The sequence below is a fragment of the Protopterus annectens genome, chromosome 6.part1, assembly GCF_019279795.1.
Source record: "Protopterus annectens isolate FY-2018-M chromosome 6.part1, PAN1.0, whole genome shotgun sequence".
Classification (NCBI taxonomy): domain Eukaryota; kingdom Metazoa; phylum Chordata; order Ceratodontiformes; family Protopteridae; genus Protopterus; species Protopterus annectens.
In genome coordinates, this window is record NC_056738.1 from 527,435,564 (window position 1) to 527,454,965 (window position 19,402).

Here is a 19,402-nt window from a genome sequence, read left to right on the forward strand (position 1 = left end):
ATCTAGGCACAGACAAGGAGCCAGCAGCCAAAGGCTTAGTACTTGGAGCCGACGGTTTTGCAGGTTTCGAGGGCCTCCCCGACGCAGACTTAGTCGGGGAGCCCTCGGGCTTTAACAAGCCCCTCAGTATAAGTTTATTCCTGCGCTCCTGCAGGACTCTTGGACTGAATGCATGACATACTGAGCAAGAGTCCTGCAGGTGCAGGGGTCCCAGGCAGTAAACACAAGAAGTGTGACCATCTCTCAGAGACATTTTCTGACAGCACGAGTCACACTTCTTGAAGCCTGAGACCTTAGTTTCTTTAGGTTCCTTCGACATAACAGTGTCGAGGGTTCACAAATGTAACAGAAAAAACACACACACACACACTCTCGAAAATTATAAATTAACAATAAAATGTTAATAGGGATACTGACACACCCAAACACTCCACAGGATCCCTAAGAAAAATTAGGAAAGGGGCAGGCTTAAGGCCTAACCTAAGAGTGGGGATATAAGGGATAAAAAGGGAAGGTATATAAAAAAGTAATAGAGTTAACTACTACTGAAAGAAATAACTAGGTGAAAATTTAACTCAAAAGGGTGACTGAATACTATATATCTATAAGACTTACCAGGAGCCAGTAAAAAAACGCACCTCGCAAGCGAAAGCGGCAAACGAGATCTGGAGTTATCGCCTAGCATCATGGGATATAGGGTTGCCTTGACCCGGTAAAATAAGCTCTCGAGCTTTAGTAAGTGGCCGAGTTGGAGCCGAGGTTCGCTCTGAACCCATCCAGCAAGAATGAAGGTGAGATTGACAACTTAACATCTGTTGAGACACAGCAAGGTATTATTACATTTAATATCACCAGCAGCCAAAATAGTAATTACACTAAAAGTGGAAACCAAGGATTAAACAAGTTGTAAATGAAGTACTGAATATTTTGAAGGCAACAAAAGTAACAAAGATGGGATCATTAAAAAATGGAGGAATTCATATCCAAATAAATAAAATGGTGAATTTGAAAACAATTTATACAAAACAAATCAAAATAAATATACTGGTAGGAACTGAAAAATAAATACGGGTGTTCTAATGCACAAGAGTAAAGAACAGCTTTATGATGAATTCAGCATATAATGCCTATACTAGATAACTGATAGTAGTACTGTGACATTTTATTTGTCGTTATTAATGTTTTGAACTCGTGTTGCAAATCAATAATGTGATGAGGAAACGATTAAAAACATAGTACTGATGAAGGTGGTAGAATAATTCATACGTGCATAATGCATACAGTACACAAAAGGTAGCAGACTAAATTATTTATAGTTATAAATAATGCAGCAACAAAAATCCATGAAAAAATTCAGAGGTGCCACATTTGACATATACAACAAGAAGGAGAGTTGGACAGGTACAGCATTTATTTTCACAGCTCAGGGGTTTTACAGTATATCCCATCCACTTTTTATAGGAGCAAAAATTGCAATAACACACAGGGAAAAATAAGAGCAGTACAAAGCTTTCATTAAGCCACAACATCCCATGACTCAGCCCACTGTATATGTGTTGCAACAATATTACCACACCATCACCTGCTGATTAGCTTATTAGACCAAAGGTATCATCTAGATGGCCTTTTTTGCTGTACTTTATTTTTCTCACTCAATAAAATCATGTCATCAATATTTTTTACCACTGGGATTTCTCTTTTATCTTGTATAAGGAGGCACACTGGTGTAGCATTCAGTGCTGATTACCTTATTTGGTTCTCAGCTAAGGTGTCTTCTACTGGAATTTGCATGCCACCTTGCATTCACATGGGTGTTTATTGTTTTCTTTTCAGGTTTCTTCTGACATGCTAAATAAGACAATCTTCTAAAGTGTGTGTAAGTGTGTGTGCGTGTGTGTGTGTGTGTGTGTGTGTGTGTGTGTGTGTGTCTGTGTGTGTGTGTGTGTGTGTGTGTGTGTGTTTTGTAGGTATCCTGTGATGGCCAAGCACCCTGTCTGGGGTAGATTTTACTGCCTTGCATCCAGTGAGCACTAGGACAAGCTCAATCTTTTATGTGATCCTCACACAGATTATGAGGGTAATGAGAAGAAATGAATATTTTGGATAACTGCACCACAACAGCTGAGAAGTCAGCTCCCAAACTCCAAAGACTGAGATGTTAATGCTGATCTGCTGTGGCATCCTACCATAAACATGGTTTGTGTGATCATCACATTAGACAGAAACACGCACGCACACACACACACACACACACACACACACACACACACACACACACACACACACACACACAGACACAAGCATGCACAATCACACCTTACCTTACCTCTAACTATAATCTTATAAAGTAAAGCAGTTTCAATATAATTTATCATGTCTTTTACAATAACGTCTGTACTATGTTATAAAAATTATGTTTGGTAAGGTATCAGTACAGATAATGGGCTCCATGGGGTCTTTCTGCACACAGGAAAAGAACAAAGAATCCCCACATGAATACATATTTCCTCTGGCATTCTACAGAAATTCTCATATGCTAAATGTGGGGTCAAAAATAACAAATAGTTTTACCACTAAATCAGTAATATGCAGTCACAAATCTCCCAACTTCTTTGTTTAAGAATCAGAGGTAAAGCCAAATGTAGTGTGGGGGAGGCCCAAATCAGGGATGATGTTTAAATCTTACTGTAATTCACTTTAAAAGGTAAATGGAAAATTAGTTTTTTATCAACATTAATTTTCTGAGGAATAACAGATATGAAGTGTTAACATCTGGCATTATTGACTGAATGCAATCACTGATTTGGCAGAAAATCAAAACATTTACAAGGAACAGGGCAAAATATGAGGCAAAATCGGAGACAGTTGAGACATATGTTCAGTGATGAAAGTATTAACAAAGGACATAAACTTCTTCATAGTGCATGTATGACAAACACAGATGACTGATGACAGTGCAGAGTTGACTATGAAAAAGAAAAAAAAACATACACTTACTGTGCTGATGTGTTTTGAAGGAGGACTGGTGCCATTATGGAGGCAGAGCCCTGCACAGACAGGCAAGTAACATTTAATGCTCTGGTTTGTTCATAACCCCAAAACCAGCCCCTGCGCCAAGGAGAAAAAAAATATTATTGTAAAATTGCAAATATGCAAGTCATCCTTTTTATGCTACAATATCAGTTTCAATTTCCAGTAGCATCCATGAACAATTCCATTATGTTAACTCAAAAATAGCCCAATGGAAGCAAACCACTGCATGTTATTTTTTAAATGGTAACTTGCACAAGGTTTGACAGAAAAATATCTAATATCCAATTACTCAGAAAACTTTCTAAGTTGCAGATTGTCCAAAATATCATTTCCAAGACTGGATAGCACAAGTCGAGCATGTTTTTCCTCTCTCTCCATCAAATAAACTGTCACATATATGTAATCTCTCCAGTCCCATTAACCTTTACAGCACAGACGCTTCTCAGTTTCTATCATGGAGAGCTGCACAAGGATTTCTTAGGAAACCACAAATTTATACACAAATAAAACAGCAAATGCATGTTTTTGTGCATGTAGCTGAACATTAGTAAAAGCAAAACATGACATTTGAACATAAAAAATGCAAAGGGAATAAGTCTAAAAAATGATTTGTTGGATTCCTATTGTGTCTGCTTTGTGACTGCTTAAATGTATTAAAGACTTCTTTAATTAAAAAGAAACAGCAATGAGGGATAAAAAAAATCAACAAACACTAATGAAATTAAGAATTTAATGAAAAGGCAAGATGCACTTTTCCACAGGTAAGGATACATTTCTGGTAAGGATCAATAACTCTAGAAAAGCCAGAGGAAAAATACTAACTTAATGCAATATTTGTGCAAGGAACTTTTCTGCTGACAGGCAGTTCTACAGGTATTCTGCCATCGGATAGGATGAAATAAAGAAGCTATTAATAAACATACTAACTTTCTGTTTCAAACCATGTTCCCAAGTCCTATTTAAATGCAGAAGAGACGCAGCTGACTGTATAATCTAGCTGATGCCTCTTATAAAAGAGAAATATAACAACATGCTTGTTTCTAGACTTCTATTCTGCATGGAGAAAGTCATATTTATAACTCAGATTAACTGCCTGACCAACCAAATATGAGAACATTTCACACATTTCTTTAACCATTTCATGTCTGATACGTTTTGGGTTTTCATATAACGAGGTGCAAGTACTTAGAGCACAACTTTGCAACAGCATTAAAGAACTGCCTTCCAGCCTACTTAACTGTTCATACTGTTAGGCATTAACATGCCAGTTTTTTTTATTAGCAAACAGGTTTACTGCTTTCACATAAAGTCAACAACAAAACCTATAAACAAATATGCAGAACTTTCTTGACTAACAACTGCTTGTCATAGTTAAAAGTATAAATATTAAACTCAATAATGGCTTTCCCCTTGTTCCAGTGGCATAGTACCATTTTTAAGGGCAAAAATGAGTTTATTTTTCATTTTTTTAATTTTCCAGCCTGGCTACAATCTTTTCTGTAGTAGCATGAACTCCACTCTACTCCAACTTATAAGTTCTACAAATGGAAAATAAAGGAGACAAAAATGACTAACATTTTTATTAAAAAGTACACTTTTGTCTCACACACAAAATAATACACAAACAGATTTCATCAGACAAAACAGAAATCATTTCCAAACCATTTACATACCAAATAAAAAAATCACGACAAAGCATGACAAATCAAATATTTATAAAAAAGAAAAACAACAATAAATCTCATCTTAAAGGACGTCATTTCAAATGATCTTCAACACTAATATATAGTCATTCAACCCTTATGAATGAATGGCATTTAACAAAATCTGGCATGCAGTCTCTTTTGCTGCAAGAAGAGATTCAAAATGTGTTTTTCCAATGTAAAATGACTTAAAACAGTCACAGGCAGTATAATAAACCACAAAGGTAATAGGCAAGAGGGGTCTGAAATTCACTGGAGAAAACTGGCAAAGGAACCAAGGTACTGGGAGCAAATAATTGGAGAGGGAAAAGTAATAGAATAGGAAGAGGCCAAGAATTCATTTGGATTGCAGGCTAGAGATCTCCTCCCCTATCAAGGACTGATATTAGAGTATAAGCACAGAGAAAGGAATAGGGAGATCCTAAGTGAAAGCCAAGCATTGGTAGAGTCTTTAGTAGAATCTACAACAGAAGCTGCTGTTAAAAAAGGGATAATTAGTAGGTCATATAAAATATTGCATGATAACTATAGATCTCATTCACAAGAGATCAGAAAGTATTGGGAAGAGAGCGAATCAGCAATTCACAAAGAAAAAAACGGAAGGATTTATGTATGGCTCCTAAATATGCAACAAAGTCTAGAAGATTTAGGATCTTTGCTTGGAAATGTTTGCATATGTATTTTTATAGCCCAAGCAGACTCCAGAGAATTTTTTTCTCATTTAAGTTGCAAATGCTGGAATGGTATGATGGGAAGAAAAATGTAACTGGGAACACATTTTTAGGGAGTGCAATGTGTTCGCAGACTTTAAAAAACCCTGTAATCTACTCTGTCAGAAATATTGGGCAAGCAAATTGGTTAACTAAGGAAATGATTTTATGAGCTGATACAGAATCAGAATTACCTAGACATAGTAAGGCCTTACAGAGTTTAATTCTGGTGGCTGTCAAACAAGCAATTACTAGAAAATGGAAATCATAGTGTAACCCAGCCATACTAGAAGTAGTGAATACAGTGACAGAGATAAAAGAACTGGAAGTGGGATCTTTAGAAAAGGTTAGGAGCAAATTACATAGAAAAAATGGGAGATGTGGGCACAATACATGCAGAATGTTTTGGAGGAAGAATAAGGTTTAAGGGAAGACAGGAACTGAATGAACTATGCAATATTTGACCGAAAATTAGAAGATTATTGGTGTCATTCAAAGGGGATCCAATGCCTGTCAGCCTGGGATGACATGCTCGACAAGCCACGATGCTTCGCTAGGGATGGCTTGCACCTGTCACCCCTGGGCTTTCGGATATTGGCAAAGGCTCTTGCCACCCCCATAGTGCCTTTTTTAGGCAAGGCTCAAAAGACAAACCCACCTCCATAGGTATCACACGGGATAAGAAACTAAGAGTAATGCTACTCAACGCCAGAAGTCTAAACCTCAAGATGCACGCACTCGAAACTCTCCTTAGCATGGAGAACATCGATATCTGTGCAGTAACAGAAACCTGGTTCAAGGCTCTCGAGAGCAACCCAGCACTACCAGGTTGTACCTCATACCATGCTTTTCGGCCCCAAAACTTGGACCGAACCACAACAGGAGGGGGAGTATCAATATTCGTCAAAGATACCCACACCTCCAGGTTGGTGGCAAAGCATGAAGCATCAGAGACTATCCATGTGCAACTAACAGTGGGTAAAACTGCCTTCCAGTTTATAGCCTGCTACAGACCACCCTCCCAAACCCAGGAACCCCACTCGGCCTTCCTGAGAACACTGGAAAATATGAAGGTCTCTCCAAACACCATTATATTGGGTGACTTCAACTACCCAACCATAGACTGGGAGCATTACTCTAGCTCAAACACCCTAGCCCAAAGGTTCCTAGAATTTATAAACTCAAATGCTATGGAACAACTTGTTACCACTCCCACAAGAGGGGAAAAACATACTGGACTTGATCATCACCAACATGGGGACTCTATGCTCCAGACCAGAAGTGTATCCCTCACTGGTAAGATCAGACCCTAAACTAATCTCACTGGATATTCACATCCCAATCCCAACCCATGCCCAGAAAACCGCAGTGAAAAACTTCTCTAAAGCAAATTTCACACTCCTCAAAACCGAGGTGGAATCCTTCAAAGCCCCCAGGCCTGTGGATAATACGGCCCAGACCGCAAAATCCTTTATAAACGTATTCTATGAACACCTTCAGGAATGCATGGATCATGCAATCCCAAATAAAACCAAGACCCAATCCTCCAAAGGCAGACGTCCTGTCTGGTGGACCCCAGCCATAAACAAACTATACAATAGAAGGAGGAAGCTACTACATGATAGAGCAAAATCCCTAAAAGGGTAGGCATCTCTGATCAGTATTAGCAAAAAACTACGGGTACTCATAAAATCGTCTAAGGCCAGCTTCGAGAGAAAAATTGCACAGGACACTAAGGATAATCACAAGGCTTTCTTTAGTTATGTTAGGAACCTGGGTGGGAATTCCCAGATATGCTCAGAATTAGTCCAAAATGACAAAAATACACGAACCCACAGACATTGCCAACATCCTAGCTGACAGGTTCAGCGCAAACTTCTCTCCCCACCAAAAGGGCTAATATCTATCCCAGCAGAGTGCTGCCCCCCTGACATCTCAGATGCTCAGGTAAGTGTTGCCCTCTCCAAAGCAAGAAACACAGCATCAATGGGACCAGATGGTGTCCCGGGCTGCGTCCTACATGAACTCCAAGAAGAGCTAAACCCAAACCTAAAACTACTGTTCAATCTCAGCCTTACTACAGGATATGTACCTAAAGAGTGGCGTACAGCAACAGTGGTCCCTCTCCACAAAGGTGGTGCCTCAACGGATCCTGGAAACTATCACCCCATAAGTCTCACTAGCTTGGTCTGCAAAGCTATGGAAAGGATCATCATGGACCTTATAAATAAAGATATTGGGGACCTACAGACACTGGATCCTACCCAGTTCGGCTTTGTTAAGGGCAGATCCTGCCTCTTAAACCTGGTTGATTTCTTTGAAACAGTCACCAAGGCCATTGACAAGGGGAAGGTGGTCCACACAGCCTACCTGGACCTCAAAAGCCTTCGATACAATACCCCACTCGGGCATTATAGATAAGCTCACCAGCTTAAATATAAACCCCTATGTCACTAGATGGGTTGCAAACTGGCTCAAGGACAGAACCCACATGGTTAGAATAGCTGGAGCCATGTCAGACTCCAAACCAGTTACAAGTGGCATCCCACAAGGCTCAGTCCTGGGACCTCTCTTGTTCGGTATATATTTCTCGGAGGTACAGGCCAACATGGAAGGACTGTGGCTGACCAAGTTCGCAGATGACTGCAAACTGGGCGCCATAATAGACTCTCCAGCCGACACAAGCATCCTCCAAAAGGGCCTCATAGAAACGGACAACTGGTGCCAGAGCCATGGCCTCAAGCTAAACGCCAAAAAGTGTATAGTCATCCCTTTGGCAAAAACAAAGTGCCCACAAATTACCACATAGGTGGTAATCCATTAAGTACAGAAGAAGTAATTAGGGACCTGGGGACCCAAGTTGATAGCAATCTCTCATTTGACAACCACGTGGCCAAAGTGGTTAGAAAAACATTTTATATAGCCCACCTAATCATGAAGGGATTCACATCTAGATCAGGGGAGGTCATCGTGCCTCTTTACTCATCCCTCATCAGGCCCATAATTGAGTACAATGCGCCTTTTGGGATGTACCTTACCAGACACCTGCAGCAACTGGAAAGACCCCAAAAGTACCTCACCAAGAGGATCAAGGGGCTCAAACAGATGCCGTATGTTGCCCGGTTAAAGAAACTCCAGCTCTACTCGGTGGCATACCGCCTGCTCAGAGGCGATCTGTGCCTGACGTATAAAGCCGTGTCCAACCCGGAATTAATGGACATGCTGCACCTCAGAAAATCCAAATCCCATCAAGCTACGCGCTCGAGGGACTTGAACCTCAGCACTGAAATAAATAGGACATGCTGGAGGGACAGATTCATAACCCAGAGACTCCCTTCACTCTGGAATAAAATCCCAGTCCAGGTTAGGCAGAGTCCCTCATTGACTCTCTTCAAGAGGAATCTTGATGAGTGGATGGGAGATCGTAGGTTTACCCCGGGTGTCACTTCTGTGTCACTGTTAGACAGAGGCACAGTATACTAACCTCGAAAAAGGGCATAGCAAAATTAATTTAAAATGGGTGGCGAAAGCCATACACACTCTGGCTAGGCTTATAAATGCCCTAGGGCAGATAGCCTAGTATGAACCTATAAATATAATGTTTGCAAATGAAAATATGCCAATATGGTTTTCTTTCATTTCTATAAATGTATGACTGCTTATCTCATAAGTGATAATTCAAAAAAGATGTTTCTTGTTTAAAAAAAAAGAAAAGAAACCAGCCCCTTGTTTTTATAAATTCAGTGTTAGCCTTTTGGGAAACAAAGAAACTGTGCAAAAGTGCTTCATTTAAACAAGGTCTGGTTTTACACTCATTATATTTACAATTAATTCTTTATCTGGTCTGGTAACAAAGACTCGTGTTTCTTTTGTCGAAGAACTAAACAACACTATTGAGTTTTTAACTTTTCTACAACACTGATTTTAATACTGAACAAGTGGTGGTGCTGCGGTAGCGTTGTCGCCTCACAGTAAGACGCTGTCCGGTTCGATTCTCAGCTAGAGTGTCTTCTGCGTGGAGACATACGTGAATGGGCGTACCTTTTTTGAAGGTTGTGCGTCAGGCCTGGCAAGCCGGTACATAAAAATCAACTGCCAATCATTAGCGGAACGGAGTTCCGCTGTGGCGACCCCTAACTGGGAAAAGCTGAAAGACACAAAGAAATACACAAATAGTAATCTGAAGTCTATTTTTGGAAACAAAATACTTGTAGACATGTTTTGATTCTGAAGTAAAATCTGCATGCAAGAAGGATTGGGTCTACATTATTTCATCAAAATCTACTTGCATCAAACTGCTACTCATCGAACCAACATCATCGAACTTCTCTTCACTGAACTTTCAAGTGAGCAAACATTTTTCCCAGGTAAGGAAACTAGCTGGCCAGCACACCAACCTATACACAAACATATAAAATTAAAACCAACAAACTGGGGAGTTACACCCCCCACACCTCCCTACTTATATATACCAACTCTAAGATCACACTTCAGTGGAGAAAAGGGCAAATTTCCATATGTTGGCCAACTAGTTTCCTTGCCTGGGAAAACGTTTATTGATTTGAACATTTGATGAAGGGAAGTTCAATGACATTAGTTCGATATAAGTAGATTCTGACAAACTGATATAGACCCGAAGGATCATATACAAGTAATTTCAGAAACTTAAGTTATACGCTTATAGTTGCTTCGGAAGGTTCTATTACCACCCCCTTGGCAAAATATGTAGACATCAAATTAAAAGAATTATCCAACCAGAGCAGTACAGTTTTAAAAGATTCCTGGGATTTTCTGAGACAAGTAAAAGCCCACCTCTTCTCCAACAACATAATATTTATTACATTGGATATCGTGGACCTATTTGGATCCATTCCCCACGATATTGGTTTATTGTGGTTAGAAGAAAGTATGGCACAATACAGAGGTCTTACAACTAATGAATTTAGAACTTGCCTCCTCTTGATGGAAGTTATTCTAAAAAACAATTTCATGTTCTTCCAGGGAGAATTTTTTCGGCAAGAAAAGGGAGTGGCAATGGGAGCCAAATGCTCCCCCACCTATGCCAACATTATTCTTTCATGGTGGGAGAATTTATTTATAAATCAAAGTGAATTCGTCAATAGCTGGGTACTTTACAAACGTTTTTTAGATGACATAGTTATTTTCTGGACCGACACATTGGAAAGATTTTATGAATTCTTGGAATATATCAAAGGCACAACAAGTTTTTTAGATTTTACAGTCAAGGTCGATTTTGACGAATGTATTTACTTGGATGTTTTACTTAGTAAAAGTGATCATCACTTTATTTCCAAGATACATAGGAAACCTACATTCTCAAATTCCTATCTTCACTTTTCAAGTGGGCACCCCTTCAGTCAAAAAAGGAATATCCTTAAGGGACAACTAATTAGGTCCAGTAGGATGACCTCTGAGGATCCAGATTTTCATAAGGATTGTCAATTTATAATCAATATGTTTCAAGAAAGGTATCCTTCCTATTTAACGGATGAAATTCATAAGGTAGTCCTAGAAGGTAGAAAGGGGAGATTTGCCCCTATTTTATGACAGGACAGTCCAGACATCACAATTCATCCAAATGACCCTGGCAATGCTAACAATTTTTCAAATGCATTCATTATGGACTATACTGGAGATGCAGCGGTACTTAAAACTACCATCAGTAAAGAATGGGACAAGTTTAGGGATTTTACAGAACTTGAACATATAAAGAATCAGCCAATAAAATTTATATATCGAAGGGACATGAATCTCAAAAATATTTTTGAGTTTGGGGGAGCTACTATTACTAACAATGAATCACACAAAATAGGTACTTATAAATGTGGTTCTTGCTCCCAATGCCCATACATTCAAAACAATGTTAGTATCTTTATTCCCAGTAGAAAAAGGACCATTTCTTCTTCTAAATTTGCAAATTGCCACACAGCAGGGGTTGTATACATTGCCACATGCCACTCCTGTTCTTCCTTCTATGTGGGAAAAACAGAAAGGAAGTTAAAATCCAGAATATATGAACATACTTATGAAATTAAAAGAAATAATGTAAACAATGCACTGTTTCGCCATACTCAAGTTTGCAATGATTCTGTTTTTCACTTTTTTGTATTGGAGGTGGTACCAAGGGAGGTTAGGGGTGGCATGTGGGAGACTAAACTTGAATACAGGGAACTTTTTTGGCAGATCACACTGGATGCTACCAAAGAACCGGGTTTAAATGAAATGCTTTCAATCATACCAGTGTTAAAGTTAAGAGCTGCCAAGTTGTAAATTTCCCTATGTCCACTAGATGGTAGTAGAACTACATTCAACCTCAACAGTCATATCCAGTTTTTATTATGTTTAACATTTATTGAAAGTCAGTATTTAAATAGAATTATGCTTTTTTTTTTTCAATTCATTCAAAATATCTTTTTATACAAAGAATTGAATATTAGAATAATGTATTAAAGTAATTATTTATTTATTTTACTATATTTATATTTTAAAACAATTTTGGAATGAAGTTTAAGGTTAACCAATTTAGCAATAATTAATTAAATTCTTCAATTGATAGATGTATATAAGGTGTGTGTACTTTTCAATGTGTTGTATCTGAAATTGTGTTTTTTCTGAGGAAGACATTCGAAAACGCACTTTTGTTGTTACAAGCGTTATTAAATCAGCTTTTATTTTACCCTATGGTTACCTCGAGTTTGTTGTACTGAACTAAATCCAGGACTGTATAGTTTGGGTTTCATACCCTTATTTGGTCTCCGGAGTGAACTTTGTGTGTCTTTTTAGTGACGGTAGTTCACTTTCTTCATCTCTCTTTACTTGGTTTGTGTAACGTTTGGAGATGGCGGAGGCACCAGGGGCAGAGACCCACAATGACTCCAATTACAATGAGAAGGGCGAACTAAGGAAAGTTATCGGACAACTTTCCCAACTAGTGGAGCTCCTAACTCCGGCTTGTGTTTCGATCGTGTCCTTGGCTTCACAACATTCTTTTTTACCCAACGGACAACGTACAGCTAACAAGGAAGTGCATACCAGTTGCACAACCGGAGGCAATGTACTTCCGGTTTCTTCAGAACGTTCAAACGGTGATGTACGAGCTCCAATGTCCAGTTCCATCAACGACTTTGAAGAGTTTCCTCTTCTTTTACGTTCTGGTTCTATTAACCAGGGAATTATGTGCAATGGCAATACTACCCTTCCCAAAGAACAACGAGGGCAGCGCGAACAGCGTGTTACACGCAAACAAGGTGACTTGGTTAAATCTACCAAACCTATTGATTTACAAGCTTTTTTGGATAAAGAATTTAGTATGCATTGTTGTGGAGCGGTTTCTGACCACTCTCCCATAGAAACCAAAAGCTACAAGGACAATTTGGACTTGTTATATTTTTATTTGGATAAATATGAAAGGTTGGCATGTGATTCAACATTTTTAAAAGAATGTATAAACAAAGGTATAGTACCTAAGGGCTTACGTGTTGTAAAGTATCCCAACAGGGTTGAGGAAGGTTCTACCTTTCACAAGGAATTAATTAATATTTTTGATAAATGTGGCCTAGACATAGCTAGGGCTATTATTGCTGAAAATGATAGGATCAGGGCTCACTTGGTTACTAAGATTAACAATGTTAACCATGACATTACTAATGACTTGTTGTTTTCTATTGAAACAGAAAAATCTTTATACAATAGTATTTTTTCGCAAATTGAAAATGAATGCATCAAAAATATGAAAAGAAAGGCCCAGAAATTAGAAAGGGATATCAAAGCTTACAGTCAGGGGACAGCTTACCCTAAACCTAAACCATACCTTAATTACAGAGGAGATTTAGCGAAAATTAACCAAGACAATATCAACATAGATTTAGAAGCAGATGTAGGGTTTGAGAATGACAATGGTGAAGATGCTTCAAGGGAAATCCCTTTAGAATATGTTCCCCCTTTACGCAGGTCAGACAGATTATGGAATCGGAACCCAGTATACCACCCCCACCCAGTTCATCCATACAGGGGGAAATACAGGAACTAGTCAGCTGCAATAATGAAATAAAACAAAATGGTAATATTTTTGAATACCATCAATACAAGATTTTTAATTATAGTTCCTTGGAAGTTATACCAGAACTATTTGAACTTTTTGTAAGAGGTTTCAAGTTTATTCCCTTAAGAAAAACCAGTATTCCTAGGGCAATAGTTGATTTAAAGCTTTTTTTAAGGAAACAGAATTTGGGATTTATTTTTGAAGGAACCCACAGTAACATCAACACCAATTCACAGTTAAGGAAAAAGAGTGTTTTCAATCCTCCCCTTCATCCCCAGTTAAGAAATTTAGAAAAAGTGATGGAAAATGAAATTAGGAAAACTGTGGGGGTACATCGTGTGTATCCAAATCTACCTAAAAATGAGATTCATTTATTAGAAAAATTAAAAGGAAACAAAACTATCCGTATTATGCAACCAGACAAGGGAGGAGGAGCAGTTTTAATGGACGCCATTATATATGAGTCCAAAATGAAGGAAGGCTTACAAAACACTAACAACTACACTAGAGCCTCTATCAATGAAATTAACATTTCCAAAGCCAAAATCAATGTGTTAATTAATGACTTGTTACTTGAGGGTTCTATTGACTTGGACACTTTCAACTTTCTTACCACCCAGAGTCCCAGGGTTCCTTCAGTATTTGGCATTCCGAAAGTACATAAAGATCCAAATGACCCTCCTTTGAGACTTATAGTTGCTTCGGAAGGTTCTATTACCACCCCTTTGGCAAAATATGTAGATATCAAATTAAAAGAATTATCCAACCAGAGTAGTACAGTTTTAAAAGATTCCTGGGATTTTCTGAGACAAGTAAAAGCCCACCTCTTCTCCAACAACATAATATTTATTACATTGGATATCGTGGACCTATTTGGATCCATTCCCCACGATATTGGTTTATTGTGGTTAGAAGAAAGTATGGCACAATACAGAGGTCTTACAACTAATGAATTTAGAACTTGCCTCCTCTTGATGGAAGTTATTCTAAAAAACAATTTCATGTTCTTCCAGGGAGAATTTTTTCGGCAAGAAAAGGGAGTGGCAATGGGAGCCAAATGCTCCCCCACCTATGCCAACATTATTCTTTCATGGTGGGAGAATTTATTTATAAATCAAAGTGAATTCGTCAATAGCTGGGTACTTTACAAACGTTTTTTAGATGACATAGTTATTTTCTGGACCGACACATTGGAAAGATTTTATGAATTCTTGGAATATATCAAAGGCACAACAAGTTTTTTTAGATTTTACAGTCAAGGTCGATTTTGACGAATGTATTTACTTGGATGTTTTACTTAGTAAAAGTGATCATCACTTTATTTCCAAGATACATAGGAAACCTACATTCTCAAATTCCTATCTTCACTTTTCAAGTGGGCACCCCTTCAGTCAAAAAAGGAATATCCTTAAGGGACAACTAATTAGGTCCAGTAGGATGACCTCTGAGGATCCAGATTTTCATAAGGATTGTCAATTTATAATCAATATGTTTCAAGAAAGGGGGTATCCTTCCTATTTAACGGATGAAATTCATAAGGTAGTCCTAGAAGGTAGAAAAGGGAGATTTGCCCCTATTTTAGGACAGGACAGTCCAGACATCACAATTCATCCAAATGACCCTGGCAATGCTAACAATTTTTCAAATGCATTCATTATGGACTATACTGGAGATGCAGTGGTACTTAAAACTACCATCAGTAAAGAATGGGACAAGTTTAGGGATTTTACAGAACTTGAACATATAAAGAATCAGCCAATAAAATTTATATATCGAAGGGACATGAATCTCAAAAATATTTTTGAGTTTGGGGGAGCTACTATTACTAACAATGAATCACACAAAATAGGTACTTATAAATGTGGTTCTTGCTCCCAATGCCCATACATTCAAAACAATGTTAGTATCTTTATTCCCAGTAGAAAAAGGACCATTTCTTCTTCTAAATTTGCAAATTGCCACACAGCAGGGGTTGTATACATTGCCACATGCCACTCCTGTTCTTCCTTCTATGTGGGAAAAACAGAAAGGAAGTTAAAATCCAGAATATATGAACATACTTATGAAATTAAAAGAAATAATGTAAACAATGCACTGTTTCGCCATACTCAAGTTTGCAATGATTCTGTTTTTCACTTTTTTGTATTGGAGGTGGTACCAAGGGAGGTTAGGGGTGGCATGTGGGAGACTAAACTTGAATACAGGGAACTTTTTTGGCAGATCACACTGGATGCTACCAAAGAACCGGGTTTAAAGGACCACTACGGGCAAATGATGAAGAAAACATATATTTTTTATCTTGCCATGATTTACTACACCTCCCAAAGCTGCCTTCAGCAAAATAAGTACTCATTCCTAATTTTATTTTGTTTTTACTCTTGTCTGCCCTCATGGGGGCAGACATGGCGATTCCTTTGGAAAGCTAAATCTGTCCTATAATGCAGACTGTGAGGACAAATAGCCCTACCATTTGTTGTCAGACTAGACTTCCATTCACTTACAATGGAACTCCTGAAAAAAATTGCCAAGTTTGAGAGTCTGCAGCTCATGTGTCATTGACTGCTATGCGCCGAGTTTTACAAATGTTGTTCCTACTGATGTACTACACATTCACTGAAAGAAACTTGCAAAAGTGTCAACAAATTACTGAGATAAAAAAGACTTTTCACAAGGAGCAGTTTTGCAAGTTTCAGTTCCTGGCCAGGTTACTCCTCCCATCTCCCCTCCTTCAGTGGTCTACAGTCTCACATTTCCAGCTTTGCTAGATTCAACTATTTAGTCAGCTTTGCATGACAATAGAAATAAAAAAATAGCCTGGTGTGCCACTAAAACTGTTCCCTTGTATGTCTCTTCACTTATGAATAGCAATTCCCAAGAGTAAAAAAAAAAAAAAAAAAAAAAGCAAACTCATCAGTCCAGAGTTTAGGCTAGTCTATCCATTTTTTAAAATGTGCACAGTAAAATATTCAACTTGTAATGCATTTTGGCTGCTGACATGGTTATCTTTACATAGTTATTCTCTTATAGTATAACCTGAACTTATGGTATTTAATGATAAATTTTACAACAATTCTCAGTTTCTTAATGACCTCCCAAGCCTCTGATGTGACCTAGTACTTTCTTACTATTGCTTTATGTAGTTTGTCTTAGTTGTATACTTGTAGTGTGTTTCTCATCCTCTCAGCAACAGACTCCTGGAGAAGCATATACTTTTATTGAAAGAGGACCAGCAGCTGTAGCAGTGATACCATACTCCAAAACAATGCACTCAAACATAGTACTGATAAACACAAGGGAATGTATATGTCTGAATCAAGCAGTGATGAAATTGCTAGGGACTTCACTGAGCAAAATTTTACTCTTAATTTCTCCATTTCATAACGCATTACATTCGCACCACACTTACAAAGGCACATCTCCACCTTCCACAAACACAGCAACCCACACCCACACAACTGCTACGGTTTCTCCCTTCAGTTATTGCAAGCCAAAAACAACACTATTTAATAAGGATACCTACCAGACAAGTCTGCATAGCACACTTGGTCTACCTGCATCATTGCAGCTCGGGCCCCCCCCCAGCAACTGCAACATTGCCAGATAAAACCACTGCTACGTCCGGTTTCTCCCCACAGTTATTGCAAGCCAAGAATAACACTTTTTAATAAAGATACCTACCAGACAAGTCTGCATAGCGCATCATCGCAGCTTGGGTCCCCCACCACCAACAACTGTAACATTGCCAGATAAAACCACTGCTATGGTCCGGTTTCTCCCTACCGCTATTGCAAGCCAAGAATAACACTTTTTAATAAGGATACCTACCAGACACGTCTGCATAGCACACTTTGTCTACCTGCATCATCGCAGCTCGGGTTCCCCCCCAGCAACTGCAACATTGCCAGATAAAACCACTGCTACGGTCTGGTTTCTCCCTACAGTAATTGCAAGCCAACAATAACACTTTTTAAAAAGGATACCTACCAGACAAGTCTGCATAGGTGGCTGGATATTTACAGTTCTTGTTATTAGCAGATGTGGTCCTTAACAGTTATGTTTTAAACATTGTGACTGGCTATTTACATTTCCTTTTACAGCACATTTGTTACTTTTATTAATTATTTTTTAAACGTTGTTTTGGCCGGCATGCACACCTGCAAGGCCCCCCCGGCAACTATAGCTTTGTCTATCGCCACTGGGTGTCATAACTTAACAATATACTTGCTGTATCTTGTCCCAAATAGATCTGCCTCCACAATGAATACTTGTAAAGTAAAGCAAGTACCATTTACTTGGTGTAAAGTGTAAGCAAGGAAGAGGTTGAAGCAGGAAATTAGGAGTGTAAGCAGTTAGTTGCAGAAACACTACTTTACTTTAAGGCCTTGGTGTGCAAGCAATACATAGGGAGGTAAATCTATCTGGGGACAAAATACACCAAGTAAATGGTACTTGCCTTACTTTACAAGTATTCAGTGTGGAGGCAGATTTATTTGGGACAAGATACAGCAAGTATATTGTTAAGTTATTCCACCCAGTGGCAATAGACAAAGCTATAGTTGCCTGGGGGGGCCTTGCAGGTGTGCATGCTGGCCAAAACAATGTTTAAAAATAACTAGTAAAAGTAACAAATGTGCTGTAAAAGGAAATGTAAATAACCAGTCACAATGGTTAAAACATAACTGTTAAGGACCACATCTGCTAATAACAAGAACTGTAAATATCCAGTCACCTATGCAGAATTGTCTGGTAGGTATTCTTATTAAAAAGTAATGTTCTTCGTGGTTCACTGTTACAGTCATTACTGTAGGGTTCTTCCTGCTGGCAGCAGTCCTAGATCAGCCAGAGTCCCAAAGTCGGGTCCGACGTCGGCTGAAGTCGCTCCTGCCCTGACATCAGTGCACCAGGGGTATAAAGACCTCAGCTGATGCCATTTTCCCCAGTCTTTCTTGTCGTGCGGTGCCCGTTGCAAAGCAGTTCGCAAGTGCAGGTCGGCCGACTCCTGTTTGTTTTTGGTGGCTTTTGAATTGAAGACGACTTCTTTTGAGCTAAGTGCCCCATTGGGGAAACCTTTTTCTTGCTCCAGTCTGATGTCAGAAAAAGTTAATAACTGTATTTCTTGTGGGAAGCAAATACCGCATAAGGATCTTCACTCTTACTGTATACCTTGCTTAGGCCCTGACCACGACGTAGCTAATTGTATTGTAGGTTTTGTGCTAAGTTTAATCAATGCACTATTAGGTGTAGGTACGATTTTGCTTTCCATTATTTTGGAAAAAGATTTAATTACAATATGTTGTTGGATTCTTATCCGGCTACTGCAGTGTATAAGAGGCACAAGGATAAAGACAGGCCTCCGAGGTCCAAAGTGAATGACTTTATTCAACCAGAGCCAGTTGCCGGTTCGGCTGTCGTCAGTGAGGCGCTTTCGCAGCCCCTGTCGTCCGCCACTTTTGAACCGCTTGCCTGTACTGACTCCAGTGAGGAGCCAATGGGGCCTTCAGACTTTTCAGGGATTGGACCTCCGGATATTGCTCCCTCAGATGGATCCAAAGCCACTGTGCAGGCACCGGCTTCTGAGGGAGTTTTTAGGCCTACACAGCTTCATGTACAGATGACTCAAGTTTTGCAGTCAAGGACAAAGGCAAAGACTAAGGCTCCGGCAAAGACAAAGCAGCATGCACAGGCACCTTCTGTTCAGGGCCCTAGACCTCAAAGACAGATGCTTAGAATGGCTGAAGACCCGTTAACTATGATCAGGGGTTCTCATCCCCCTCCTGACAAGAGACCTAGGCTAGAGCCAGATTATGATTCCTCAGATCAAGTTTCGATTTCTTCTGCTTCTTCTGAGCAGGATTATTCCTTCCCTCCTTATGAGGATTCTGATGGCGAAGAAT

At 39.0% G+C, this 19,402-nt stretch overlaps 1 protein-coding gene across 2 annotated transcripts in view; it reads right to left on the reverse strand.

Annotated features, from left to right (window-relative positions):
- Positions 1-19,402, reverse strand: part of POFUT2 (protein O-fucosyltransferase 2) — a 323,653-nt gene that overhangs the window by 212,331 nt on the left and 91,920 nt on the right. For both annotated transcript variants that reach the window (XM_044075990.1, XM_044075987.1), the window contains exon 4: positions 2,998-3,108. In XM_044075990.1, the coding sequence (XP_043931925.1) occupies positions 2,998-3,108 (111 nt within the window). The remainder of the gene's footprint in view (positions 1-2,997; positions 3,109-19,402) is intronic.